Below are 15,000 nucleotides of genomic sequence, written 5' to 3' on the forward strand. Positions count from 1 at the left end.
TGTGTGTGTGAGCATGAGTGGATGGGTGATCATGTGTAAACCCTCTCTGGAGGAGAATGGTAACAGAAGCAGCGTTTGAGGAAAATATGAGAAGTGTTCACACACTCCCTCACACACATGCCTCATTGCTCTGCATGATCACTATCTCTCTCTCTCTCTCTCTCTCACACACACACACACACACAGAAAGAGAAGATCTCACACATGGTGAAAGCACTTACACATGCTGAGCATAGCATCAGTCAGACGTCCATCCATCCACACACACACACACACACACACACACACCTCGCCCAGCCGCCCCCAATTGCCGTTTCTGTCACTCCAATGAGAAATGGCCTCGTTGGCGCTCCAATATCATCTCAAATGAGTTCACAAGTAATTTAGCTAAATGCAACAATGGGAGCACCGCCCAGCCCCAATCCAAAGCTCCCATGTTCCTGACGTCGCACAATCCTGCGGAACGTTGCAGAACGTCACAACCATGTTAGCCCCTGACCTCACAGACTGTAATCTGCCTGCCCGCAGCGCCATGGCGACAGCACGGCATCGCGATGGCATGCCCCTTGGTGCAGAGGGTGGCACTGGCAGTGTAAGAGGGCATCTCACTGGGATGTGTCTGGCATAGTGTCCCTTAACACAGTTCTACAAGTAGACACACACACACACACACACACACACACACACACACACACATGTACTCTCTCTCTCGCTCTCAAATTCAAATTCAAGTTGCTTTATTAGCATGACTGTATGGGAACAGCGTTGCCAAAGCTATCGTTACATACAACATAACACACAATAACATAAGACCACAAGACAAAAAACAAACAAACAAAACAAATACATAGAAAGGAGGGGGGGGGTACATCGGTGTGGGGTGGACATAAGAGATGTCCATAAGTCCATAAGACACACACACGCGCACACACACACACACACACACACACCTAATGACAATGTACATCTATACCACTGCAGTGTAAATCACTTAGGATAAAAGCCAAAGACAACCCTGATGAAATGTGAGTGACATCCAGATGAAATACTAACTACAATACTAACTCATGCCCTCATGTTAACACTGAAATATACAACACTAACTCATGCCCTCATGTTAACACTGAAATATACAACACTAACTCATGCCCTCATGTTAACACTTGGAACACAGACATTTTCACACATACACAGTCACACAATATCTATCTCTCTCTCTCTGTTTCTCACACACACACACACACATGCACACGCGCACACACACACACACACACACAAAACGTGTGCGTGCGCACCCACACACTTCCAACGCCCCTTGTCCCATACTTGAACTCTTGGCATGTCTGGCCTTCCTGGTGCCCCTAACCACAGGAACCCTCCTGTGACCTCATCCATGGGGCAGGGAAGCACTGTGGCACCTCCCGACAGAGGGTTAGACCTGTGTGTGTGTGTGTGTGAGAGACAAAGAGTGTGTCTGTGTGAGTATGATAGTGAGATGTTTGTGCCTATGTAGGTGTGCATAAATGAAAAATGTGCTGTCTAAGGCCAAGATGTGTGTGTGTGTGTGTGAGAGAGAGAGAGATAGAGAGTGTGTGTGTGAGTGTGTGTGTGTGTGTGAGAGAGAGAGAGAGAGTGTGTGTATGTGTATGAGAGTGTGTGTGTATGAGAGTGTGTGTGTGTGTGTGTGTGTGTGTGTGTGTGTATGCATGACAGCTCCCACTTCCCCTGAGTCATGTCAATCCCATGTCAAACAAACAGAGCCTCTCTCTCAGGGTGATAAAGTTAGAAAGGACCGTTTCCGAAAACCCCAGCGGGGTCAGAAGGTCGTGACCTTTGACCCCTGGCCAGTTTCCCCCTTTGGTAAGCAGCCTGATTTAGGGATGGACGGGGTCATGAAGGAACAATGGACCAGTAGGGCACAAGGTGACCCGTGTGAACACACCCACTCATCTGTAATCATTATATATGAAAACACACACATTCATCTGTAATCATTATATATGAAAACACACATTCACGTGTAATCATTACATATGAAAACAGACACATTCATATGTAATCATTATATATGAAAACACACATTCATGTGTAATCATTATATATGAAAACAGACACATTCATATGTAATCATTATATATGAAAACAAACACATTCATATGTAATCATTATATATAAAAAACACACATTCATATGTAATCATCAATCACATTGTGGATTTTTTTATTTAATTTATATAGTATATTTAGTATTTAGTTTTGTTAGTTTACTTATCTTCTACTGTCTTTATTGTACAGTGGAGTTTAGTTATATGTTTATACTTATACTTATGTTTACCATTTCTGCTGTAAGTGCATGTTGTGTGTGATGTCTGTATGCTACTGAGACCTTGAATTTCCCCTTGGGGATCAATAAAGTATCTATCTATCTATCTATCTATCATCTATCTATCTATCTATCTATCTATCTATCTATCTATCTATCTATCTATCTATTTATTATATATGAAACACACACATTCATATGTAATCATTATATATGAAAACACACACATTCATATGTAATCATTATATATGAAACACACACATTCATATATAATCATTATATATAAAAACACACACATTCATATGTAATCATTATATATGAAAACACACACATTCCTGTGTATCATTATATATGAAAACACACACATTCCTATGTACTGTAATCATTATATATGAAAACACACACATTCATATGTAATCATTATACGAAAACACACCCACTCATGTGCATATATGGCATATATCATATATGGAAATAGGAAATATAGCCATTGACTAGTGACATGTGCACTGATGCAATAATAACTGTGCTGTTAATAATTGAGAGAGTGATTGGAGGGAGAGAGAAAGAGAGATGTCTATATGAATACTGTACTGTATGCACACACACACACACTCATGCACACACACACTCGGCCATCCACATACACACAAGACACCTACCATGACCACACTCATGCACACACACACACTCATGCACCTTACCAAGACACACACACACACACACACACACACACACACACACACACACACACTCACACACACACACACACACACACACACACACACACACACACACACACACACACACACACACACAGGGTGTTGGCCTTGACCCTGACACAGGGAGTAGGTTGGCTGGTTCCTGACCCCTGTGATATGTTGTCACTTCCTCCTTGACTTCCTGTTAACTAAGCTGCCAATCATGCCACAATTCCGTCCACTAAACCCAGGAGTGACCTTTGACCCCACAACCCCACACACACACACCTGATACACATACCTAAATAGTACTTATTTTTTTTGTAAGACTAGACATAACTCTGACTTATGTCTCATGCATGAAATTAAATGCATGCACAATAATTTCCCACATTTTACTAATTTTAATACTATCACTGAATAATGTACACATGTCTGTGTGTATGAGTTTGGATGAATTTTTGGTATTATTGTGCCTTTATTTGTCCAGGGTGAAAAGTCCTCTTCAAAGTGAGATTGAAAGAGCAAACTAGAGCTTAAACACACATACATACACACACACACCTTTTGTTGTGATCTGCTTAAACATATACAGGGCTTTTAAAGCTCTATCTTTAGCCAGTGGAAAAGTACATCAGAGGAGCAGATACCCGTCTGACTCTCCTCACCACCAGAGAGAGGGAGGGATGAGAGAGAGAAAGAGAGAGAGGTAGACAGAGAGAGAGAAGAGAGAGAGAGAGAGAGAGAGAGAGAGAGAGAGACAGACAGGAGAGAGATGGTGTTGCCTCTAAACAAAGTACAACCTGTTCTCTCTTATTAATCCCTCTGGATGCACATGTTTATGCCCAGGTAATCAGACATGGGAATGTGTGTGTGTGTGTAGAAGAGACCATTTTTATAGTTACACAACACATACAGTACAGTACATATGTGTATGCCCTCTTTAATGTTTGGTGTTGTAATGTTTAATGTTTTAATGTTTTAATGAGGCATGTGAGAAAGTTTGAGTGAGTGTGTGAATATGTGTGTGTGTGTGTGTGTGTGTAGGGTTGCGTCACTAGTCAGAGCAGAGATGGGCATTTACCAAATTGCTCCGGACGGTAAAATCATATGGTGTTATTTAGCTGCTTAGGATCATCAGATACTACAGACGATTAGAGAGCAAAACCCTAAGAGTGTGTGTGTGTGTATGTGGTGTCTTCACACACACACACACACACACACACACACACACAGACATACAGACATACAGACACAAACACACACACACACACACACACACACACACACACACACACACACCTCCCCCTGGGTGCATCACAGTGTGTTTTTTAACTTATTTGGTGCCACTAATTCTTCTGCTGTTGCTCATGTAATGCTTTTTGTGAAATGAAAGGATTTTAGATAAATGAGCCCTCACAAGCACACATCAGCACACACACACACACACACACACACACACACACACACACACACCACCTCAGCATCACTCCTGCCTTCCATATCCTCTGCTCACACCTCCCACATGGACAGATAACACACACAGACACACTCACACACACACACACACACACACACACACACACACACACACACACACCCCTGGCCTACTCTTCAACAGAATAAAAGGAGAAGGGGAAACTTTAACAAAAATCCATTAAAAAAACACAACAAAATTAAGACGTGAGATTTCGGCAGCTTAGAGAGGGGTGGTGAGGGAGTGTATGTGCACACACACACACACACACACACACACACACACACACACACACACACACACACACACACACAGGAAACAGAACAGGCGTAAACACACAAAAGGGCTTTATCTTGGTGCCCACACACACGCAGCTTAGAGGACGCTGGCGATGCCAAGCGTGCGCCTGGCCAAGAAGACACCCTCCTGCCATCATCGGTCCACACACACACACACACACACACACAAAGACACCCTCCTGCCATCATCAGTCCACACACACACACACACACAAACACACACACACGAAGACACCCTCCTGCCATCATCAGTCCACACACACACACACACACACACACACACACACAAAGACACCCTCCTGCCATCATCAGTCCACACACACATACACACACACACGCACGCACACACACCGCACACACACACACACACACACACTCACACACACACAAAGACACCCTCCTGCTATCATCAGTCCACTGGAATCCCAGCTCATCACACAGACCTGCCAGCAACCACAAAGCTTTCCCACTGTGTGCGTGTGTGTTTGTCTGTGTGTGTCTGTCTGTCTGGGAGAGTTTGTTTGTGTGTGAGTATCTGTCTGTCTGTCTATCTGTCTGTGTGTATGTCTGTATATGTGTATGCAAGTTTGTGGGCACGTGCATGCACGTGTGTGTGACTGTGTATGTGTTTGAGTATCTATGTGTCTGAAGGAGTTTGAAGAGCTCATTGTTTGCATGTGTACATGTGAGTGTGTGTGTGTGTGTGTGTGTGTGTGTGTGTGAGTGTGTGCATGTGGTTTTGTGTGTGTCCATACATTATGTGTGTAAGGGTGTGTGTACATGTGTGTTTGCATGAATGTGTGTGTGTGTGTGTGTGTGTGTGTGTTTGAGGGCCTCTATGTCTCTGAATATGCACTGAAGGTCAGTGGAGTCAATAAATAGAATACAGTATATGACAAAATATGTGTGTGAGTGAGTGAGTGAATGTTAGTCTAAGAGTCCTTACAGCTTTGTATTTGAATTAGATATCCACACCGTGCTCTCTTCTTTGTCCTGATGTGTCTCTCTGATGTGTCTTCTGCACACCTTCTCCAGATACCTTAACCTCTCTCTCCCTCCCTCCCTCCTCTCTCTCTCTCTCCCTCCCTCTCTCTCTCCCTCCCTCCCCCCTCTCTCTCTTTTCTCTCTCTCGGTTTCTCTTTCTCTCCCAACCCCCTGGTGTGAGTGTGTCTTTCTATGAACTTTCTGAAAGATAATAATGCTTTGCTAACTCCATTCATCCCTCACTCCCTTTCTCACATCTCTCTCTCTCTCTTTCACTCACTCTCCCTCCCTCCGTCTCTCTCTTTCTCTCTCCCTCTCTATCTCTCTCTTTCTCTCTCTCTTTTTTTTCCTCCATCTCTCTCTCTTTCTCTCTCTCTCCCTCTTTCTTTCTCCCTCTCTCCCGCTCTCTCTCTTTCTCTCTCCCTCTCTATCTCTCTCTTTCTCTCTCTCTTTTTTTTCCTCCATCTCTCTCTCCCTCTTTCTTTCTCCCTCTCTCCCGCTCTCTCTCTTTCTCCATCTGTCTCTCTCTCCCTCTCTATCTCTCTCTTTCTCCCTTTCTTTCTCTCTCTCCATCTCTCCATCTCTCTCCCTCTCTCTCTCTGGTTCTCTGCGCTTGGCCATTTGTCTGAAAGACTATAATTAAAGCCAGCAGAAGTGTAGCTGTTGACCTTTTAGCAGGTGATCGTCACCACGGCGATCGCGTTAATCGCCGAACGATCGCTCCCCTGGCGACCGGGCGAATTCACGGGTGCAGGCCGACGGGGAACGGCCGACCGCCTTCGTGGGTCCCTCCTCTCTCCACACACACATACACTCACACACTCACAATACACTCACCCATGCACAAATTGGCAAGTGTCACACACAGTCATGAACAAATACACACGTAAATACACTCATAAAGACAGATATACTGATACACGGTAATCTCTCTCTGTTTTTTATTCTGTCTCACACACAGGCACACACACACACACACACACACACACACACACACACATACAACCGGATGGACTGCCTCACTCAGAGAGGCATAAAGTACCCCCTATTACGGGCACTCCTGGCGTATAGTTGCTCTCCTCACCTGCACATTACCTGCCATTTCCCTGCCATTAGAATAATGTCACCCTCCACGCGCCATGCTCCTCAGCATACACACAGGGAACATGGCAGCCACGTACCACATACCACACACACACACACACACACACACACACACACACACACATACACATACACATACGCACACACACACATGCGCACACACACACACAGACACAATTACAAATGCACACACACACAACTGTATTCCACCTAACACTCGCATGCATATTTATTTATTTGGAGCTCCCACTACTATCATACTCTGGGTTTCCATTACATCTTTGCCCCAAACTTAACCACTATTTTCAAAGAGTTGAATAAACACACTTGCGAATGAGAAAGAGTTGTATTTTCTCATGACCCTCTTTCCACAAAAATGTGACTAATTCTGTCTCTTCATTAGACCGACCACAATGCTGCACCTTTTTGAATGTGTTAGGGTTATGTGACTCTGATTCACCTGAATGTGAAAACTTTGTGAAATAGTGCTGCTGCAACACTTCCGACAAACCCCCACATGTGAGCGTAAAAACGGATTTTGAGAGAGTTTTCTTCTTCGAAATTTGCGTCTTTCCATTATATTACTTTTTTCTTCATTTCCAATTTTCCCGGGTTAACGGATCCCCGTCTCCACACACGGACACAGGTACGAAAAACAAAAAGGAAAGAGGTGCTGGAGAGGTGGACAACAGGAGCGTTGCTCAAGGGAAAGGGCAGATCGTTTACCTCTCTCTCTCTGGAACACACAGCCTATAGGACAGGGCTATTCAACTGGTGGATTTTACCCTGCGGCCTGCCCGCAAACTGCCTTCAAATCTGGCTTTCATGACTGCCATAATCAAGAAAATAAAACGACAGCAGTGATTGGCTGCAAAAGTAAAAGATGTCACGTGGCTGACACCTGTCACACTAGACTGTCAGATGTTACTTGAATTTCGTTGTGTTGATACTCTGTATTTTATGTAATAACAAATAAAGCTTCTATCTTTTATACAACCTATAAAGGAATTTCCACGTTAGCAGCAGTAACCTAACGTTAACCATGTCTCTGTCAAAAAATAAATGCAAAATTGATTATTAAAATAGGCAGTTCCAGTCGAAATGGACTGACAAGTATTTGTTTACATTGCCGTCAACAGCACATAATAAACCAAAGTGTTTACGCTGCAATGAATGCATTTCGGTCATGAAGGAATGTAATGTCAAGTGGCACTACAAATCAAAGGAGCAGGCTAAAGTAGCCTAGCACTCTTACTTCTGCACGAACAAGAGAGAGCTATGATAACATCCCACCGTAGCCTGGCAAATGATTATGATAGTTATATCACCTGATTGAGGCATTAAAATGTTGCTTATTGTTTGTCAGGGTACTCTTTCACTAGTTTCTTTAAAAATAAAATCCTGGTTTTTTGACAAATAATCTAAACTTGCTCTATAAGCACCTTATGTCTCTTTGGAATTGTTTTGAGAGCCTATTGATACATCTCGGAATATTAATGTAAATGTAAATGTAAATCAGGTTTATAGGCCAACTATACTTGCGTACACAAGGAATTTGGTCTCTGCATTTATCCCATCCGTGAATTAGTGAACACACAGTGAACACACAGTGAGGTGAAGCACACACTAACCCCGGCGCAGTGAGCTGCCTGCTACAGCGGCACTCGGGGAGCAGTGAGGGGTTAGGTGCCTTGCTCAAGGGCACTTCAGCCGTTCCTACTGGTCGGGGATCGAACTGGCAACCCTTCGGTTCCAAGCCTGAAGCCCTAACCAGTAGGCCACGACTGCCCCACACATAGTGTTTGTGAATATCTTTAAATTACCTTATTAAATGTAGCTGGATACTCATGAACACCTGTCTTTAATAGCCACAATAGAGTATTTTTAGCAACGCCATATTTTGAGTGGCCCGCAAGACCCAGTGCTTTTTCTGTCTGGCCCACTTGGTAATGACGTTGAATACCCCTGCTGTAGGACATCAATGTTTACCTCTCTCTCTCTGTTACACTTACTCTGCTGTAGGACGTCCATGTTTACCTCTCTCTCTCTCTGTTATACTCACTCTGCTATAGGACGTCCATGTTTACCTCTCTCCTTCTCTCTCTCTCTCTCTCTCTGTAACACTGCTATAGGACGTCTACATGATTCTACATGTATGTCTCTCCTGTTTCAACTGCATGTTTGCTGTCACTTTATGGGATTCTACCTCTCTCTCTAACCCCCCTCTCTCTCTCTCTCTCTCTCTCTCCCCCCATCCCTTCACCCCCCTTTTCTTCTCTCCCTCTCACTCAGTGACTGTCTTTCTGCGCCCAGGCGTAATTATTTGCAATTTGCCTAAGTCATCCATTTGCTGGGACACCAAGCATGAAAAAGAGGCAATTTCTGGGAAAAAAGAGAGAGAGAGGAGGAAAGGGGGTGAAGGACAGAAAAAAAGAAAAGAAAAAAAAAGAAGGGAGGGGAGAAGCCTGTCGGAGGAGTCAGCGGAGGAGAAGTAATGCTGCCAGCAGGGTCCAGCAGACAGGAACCATCTGATCACCGCCCTGTGTGCTGGGGGGGAACAGTAACACTGTGACGCCCCACTTCTCTTACACTGGCTGCGGACATGACTGGCGGGTTTGACAGGGGAAGGGGTGGTGGTGGGGGGGCTGTAGAGTTGAAAGGTCAAAGGTGAGAGTGACGCTTACCAGTCGGCGCACATCACCACGTCGAAGCAGCTCTCAAGTGCAGACACATCACTCTCACTGTCCCACCGAACCACCCTGCAAGGAAAACACTCTGTTAGAGACGTGTGTGTGTGTGTGTGTGTGTGTGTGTGTGTGTGAGCCTGCATCTTCACATTCACACATTCTTTAAGAAATACAAACTAATAATATTAATGTGTGTCTGAAACAGGCTACCTGCCTCTGACCAGCAGTGTGTGTGTGTGTGATTATTCGTCTGTCTATGTGTGTGTGTGTGTGTGTGTGTGTGTGTGTATGTGTATGTGTGTGTATGCACTTGAGGTGACTGAAAGTCTGATTAAGCGGTGGTCAGTGCCCCGGTCAGCTCGGTGGCTTAGCAGCGCTCGGGGCCGGTGACTAAATGAGCAGGTCGGTGGCGATTCAGACGGAACGTCCCAGTACCCGCTGGGCGCTCTCAGCGGGCCAATCGCCACGGCGACACATTCATCGCCACATCCACCGCTTCCTCGGCTAAATGTTCGGTAATTGTTGGCGGCTGAAGACTCTCCCCAACGTCACCACAGGAGGCCCCCCCATCTCATTCCATACACCTCCACCCCCTCTCATCACTCTCTCTCATCCCTCTCTCTCTCATCCCTCCCTCTCTCATCCCTCTCTCTCTCATCCCTCTTTCCAAAATCAACCCTTCTACCTGCTGATGCTACGTCCAAACTCAGATCTTGTTGATGATTTACACATTCTCTCTCTCTCTCTCTCTCTCTCTTCATTCTATTCCAGCTCACATCTCTTATTGTATATTTTTTGTATATTTCTTCATCTCTCTCTTTCCCTCTCTCTCTCTCTCCTTTTCTTTCTCTCTCTCTCTCTCGTTCTCCTCCTTGTCTTAAGAGCTGGGAAATGGATTCCAGGCCACCGCATCAGATTATTAATTAGCCATTATTAACACTCGGTAAACAAAAATTATGTCTTGTGGAAATACAATCTTAGTGCACAGCAGGGGACTTACAGGCTATTATCCGCTGACTTGAGAAAGCGAGGGCCCCCCCACCCCAACCCTCTCACACACACACACACACACACACACACACACACACACACACACATCCAATTGCACATGACCTCAACCCCTCTCAAACCGTGTGTTCTGACAGGGGGCTTAATCTGCAAAGAAAACAATCAGAGTAATGCAAGCCTAATTATACATTTACCTCTTTCCCTTCATCAGCCCAGGGTAAATAGACAAAAAGAGAGGAGGAGGAGGAGGAGGGGGGCATGAGTGTGTAAATGCATGAAGGGATGAGGTGGGGGCGGGTGGTGTGTGTGTGTGTGTGTGTGTGTGTGTGTGGAGATGCTATTTAGATCGTTAAAGCTAAATGACTTTTCAAAGGTAACTCCCCATCTCCCTGTCCCATGCATCTATCTTTAGATCAGAGGGTTAGTTAGTTTTGGATGAGTGTCAGGTGAGGGTAGCTGGGAGAGTGTAGGTAGGAGTGTGTGTGTGTGTGTGTGTGTGTGTGTGTGTGTTGTGTGTGTGTGTTGTGTGTGTCTGCCTATGTGTATGTGTGTCTAAGCAGGGTAATTATAGGCATCTCTCTCTGCCTCTCTCTCTCTCTCGGTGTGTGTGTGTAGGTGTGTGTGAATATGTGGATATGGAAATGTGTTTGACATATGTGTGTGTGTCTTTTGAATGAGACCTTTCAATCAAACCTGTCGCCTTGCCTGCACACACACTGATAAGCCTCAATATGCCCCACAAGGGTCAGAGGGCACTGTATTCCTGGGTACCCTAAAAAACTCCTAAACATCAGACACACGCACGCACGCACGCACGCACGCACGCACGCAAACGAAATCACTCCACGATACAATGCGAAGATTTGACACAATGTTCTCATCCCAGCTCTCCACTATTTTAAGCAATGGGTTACTCCTTAGCAAACCATAACGAAACAGTGCTTCACCACAGCTGTGGATTAAGCCACACAGTCAACTTAATGTAAGTAAGATAAACGAGGATGCTAATTGTTCTCAGCATTGCCAGCATTGTGTATAATATGATTGTCACTTGGAGGAGACGTAGATAACTAACGCTAGCATAGTTAGCTAACCGCTGCTAACGCTGCTAGCATCGCCACATCAGGCTGTGCACAGTAGTGTAACATTTATTCACCATAAATTCATAAAGTTGAGTGGTTCTGCAATGTAGGCTTTGTTTCCATTTTTTTGCAGTACCATGTCCCTTACATGACATGGCCCAGTGACCATGTAACATGCATGCAGCAAACCTAGATATAAATGTGATTTCAGCCCGACTTTCACATTTTCTTCAAGAAGACACGTGAAACCAATTTAATTTAGGATCTGGAATGTTGGTTACCTAGCAACCAAAGACTCTTGTCTATTGAAAAGGGAACTATTTTTGATGCGTAAGAACGATGTCGAAAATTAACATTTTTAAACAATATTGGGGTGTTTTCAGATGATTTAGTTTGTGGTAGAATTGTTAGAAGCAATATAGCACTTCGCGGATCGGATTGGTCATGGATATTTCCACGGGTTGTTGTTGCTTCGCGCCGCCGGGCCTCTGGCCCGTGGGGTTACTTAATCGGTCAACACCCGTGGAATATCCATGACCAACCCCACTCTCACTGCAAAAGCATATTTTTAAATAGTTGGTCAAAACAGCAAGAAAAAGAATCAAAATAGATGTTTTAGACATTGAGTTATGTTCCAGAACTAACTGTTGTTCATAGTGTTTCATTTGGTTGTCTGCACTATAGTTTCTGATTAGGCTGTTTGAGCCACAACAAGGCTTTGATCAGTATTCTTCCTTCGTCTTAAAAAGATGCAAAGCATAATGCACCGATGAAGAGGATTTGGGTTTGACGCCTCTCTCTCTCTCACACACACACACATTCCCCAAAAGCAGCCTTGTGACCCAGCAAACAGAGATTACAGCAGTTAATGGACGAGCCTAATGCAGACGCATCGCCACGGCGATCTGACTTGTCACCGCTCCCGTCAGCCGAATGGAATGTCCTCAAAGACACCCGGAGTTTTCTGCTCCAGAGGGAACGTCGTTTTTCTCCCACAATCCCCTGCAGCGGCGCCCTGGCGGGCGGGAAAGGTGAAAGGTCAACCGGAATGCGGAGCAGAGCGGCACGCTGGTCTTACCGGCTGGAGACGTCAGCGCAGGTGAAGAGTCCAGCTTGTCGGTTCCTCTCAATCACGCCGCGCACGTCTGATGAGGGAGGGGGTTAAGGACAATGACCAGAACAATACACACACACATACTCGGACAAACAGAAACACTCCACATAAAAAATGATTGCCAAACGCAGACATAGGCTTGCACACACACATACACACACACACCTAGTCACAGGAGTAAATAGTAGAAGCAGTATCATACAGCAATACAGCATCAGCTGTGTCATACAGCAATTTTAACCCCCACACACACACACACACACACACACACACACACAAATGCACTCTGTGTCCCACTGTGGCCTGAGATCTCATGGTTTCCAATAGAACCACAAACAGCACAACAGGACACAAGCCACTACAACAGCAAACCGCACACAAACTCTTAAGTCATCCCTCCAATTGGCCCTGGCTGTCAACCCCAGCCGTGTACAATTAATCTGGTTTAAGGCCAAGCCAAAGGGCCGCTAGCGCTCACCACCCCCTACACACACACACATCCTACACACACACTCATACATACACAGGGCCACGGCCCACAATGAGAGAGGCTGGCCATTAGCATGTAATGGCTGTGGCTCTGGCCGATGTGACGGAGTGAGGACTAGAGTATAATTAAGCAGGTTTAAAGTGCAGGCAGGCCAGACACGCCGGGTGTGAGACGGCTCAATGCAAACCTGGTTAAGGGCGCAGAGGCCTTGGTACAGACGTTCAAAAGGTCTGCGAGCGTGCGTGTGCCTGTGTGTGTGTGTGTGTGTGTGTGTGTGTGTGTGTGTGTAACAGAGATAGAGAGAAAATTCGAGAGTGTGTGAGTAAAAAAAGAGCGACTTCTACTGAATATTTTTCTTTGGCAGATAGTACCAATACACCTCACTACATAGTGACACAGAAGTGACATTATTTTGTTATATCATGGTATTGTAATTATTACAGAAAAATAGCCTTTGGCATTGTATTATAGTTTAAAGTTATAAAAATACATCAACTTAGATTTTATTTTTTTTTAATGGCTGAAAGTAAAATGAGGAGAGAGAGAGAGGGAGAGCGAGAGAGAGAGAGAGAGAGAGAGAGAGAGAGAGAGAGAGAGAGAAAGACAGAGAGAGGGAGAGAGAGAGAGAGAGAGCCTTAGAAATGGAAAGACACAGGCAAACCTGGCTTCCTAGGGAAGAAAGGTTGTGTTTGCAGTGCAGTGAGGGAGTAGTAGAAGATGAAAAACACTTTCTCACTGAATGCAGTAAATTCAACACAGTCAGGAACCAATATTTCTTTCAATTCAGCCAAATTATACCTCAGTTTGAACTATTAGAAAATGAAGACAAGCTCCCATACTTGTTGTGTAAGTTGTGTAAAACTCGCTGCGCAGTACCTGTTAACATGTCATAAATCGAGGAAGTGAGTGACCCATATTGTGACATGCTTTGCTTTATATCAATAACCAATACCCATGATAGCACATTGATAAATATACAGTATATAGTAATACTGTATCATTATACATTTCATTTATTATTTTCTCTTTTTAATTATTATCATTTTGTTATTATTATTATTATTATTATTTTATTTGTACTTTTTAAACAGATGTTGTATCTGTGTTGTTTTGTTATTTGCTATGTTTGCTTTGGCAACACTGCTTCATTGAGTAATGCCAATAAAGCTCCATTGAAATTGAAATTGAAATTGAGAGAGAGAGAGAGGGAGAGAGAGAGAGAGAGAAAAGAGAGAGAGAGAGAGGGGGAGAGAGAGAGAGAAAGACAGAGAGAGAGGGAGAGAGAGAGAGAGAGAAAGACAGAGAGAGAGGGAGAGAGAGAGAAAGAGAGGAGAGAGAGAGAGAGAGAGAGAGAGAGAGAGAAAGAGAGAGGGAGAGAGAGATAAAGAGAGAGGGAGAGAGAGAGAGAGAGAGAGAGAGGGAGAAGCAATGTAGACAGACAGTGAGGAAGAAAGATGGCAAATGACCGATGGACTTTTTGACTGATTGTTTCTATAAGCGAGTGATGGACTTATTGACTGATTGTTTCCATGAGCGAGTGATGGCTTATTGATTGAGTGATGCGGTCTGTTAAGCACAACATGCTTCAGTGACCAAGGCTCTGTTCACTAACCCTTTGTGTCAGCTGGCTGAGTGGACAAGACCAAAGAGAAATCAGCATGACCTCAAGCCGCTACTGAAGGGGTGAGCTGTGCATTAAGTCAGTGAATTAAGTGAACCAAGTAAGTAATGA

The 15,000-nt window shown here is 44.5% G+C and overlaps 1 protein-coding gene across 2 annotated transcripts in view; it reads right to left on the reverse strand.

The window, feature by feature from the left end:
* The window catches only part of camkmt (calmodulin-lysine N-methyltransferase), a 140,168-nt gene that overhangs the window by 16,195 nt on the left and 108,973 nt on the right, over window positions 1-15,000 (reverse strand). For both annotated transcript variants that reach the window (XR_007196451.1, XM_048268908.1), the window contains exons 7-8: window positions 12,743-12,809; window positions 9,572-9,646 (exon numbers count right to left, since the gene is read on the reverse strand). Coding sequence is in view for 1 of the 2 variants with exons in the window: in XM_048268908.1 (XP_048124865.1) it covers window positions 9,572-9,646; window positions 12,743-12,809 (142 nt within the window). In the remaining variant the exon portion in view is untranslated. The remainder of the gene's footprint in view (window positions 1-9,571; window positions 9,647-12,742; window positions 12,810-15,000) is intronic.

This window comes from Alosa alosa, chromosome 18 (genome assembly GCF_017589495.1).
Source record: "Alosa alosa isolate M-15738 ecotype Scorff River chromosome 18, AALO_Geno_1.1, whole genome shotgun sequence".
Classification (NCBI taxonomy): Eukaryota; Metazoa; Chordata; class Actinopteri; order Clupeiformes; family Clupeidae; genus Alosa; species Alosa alosa.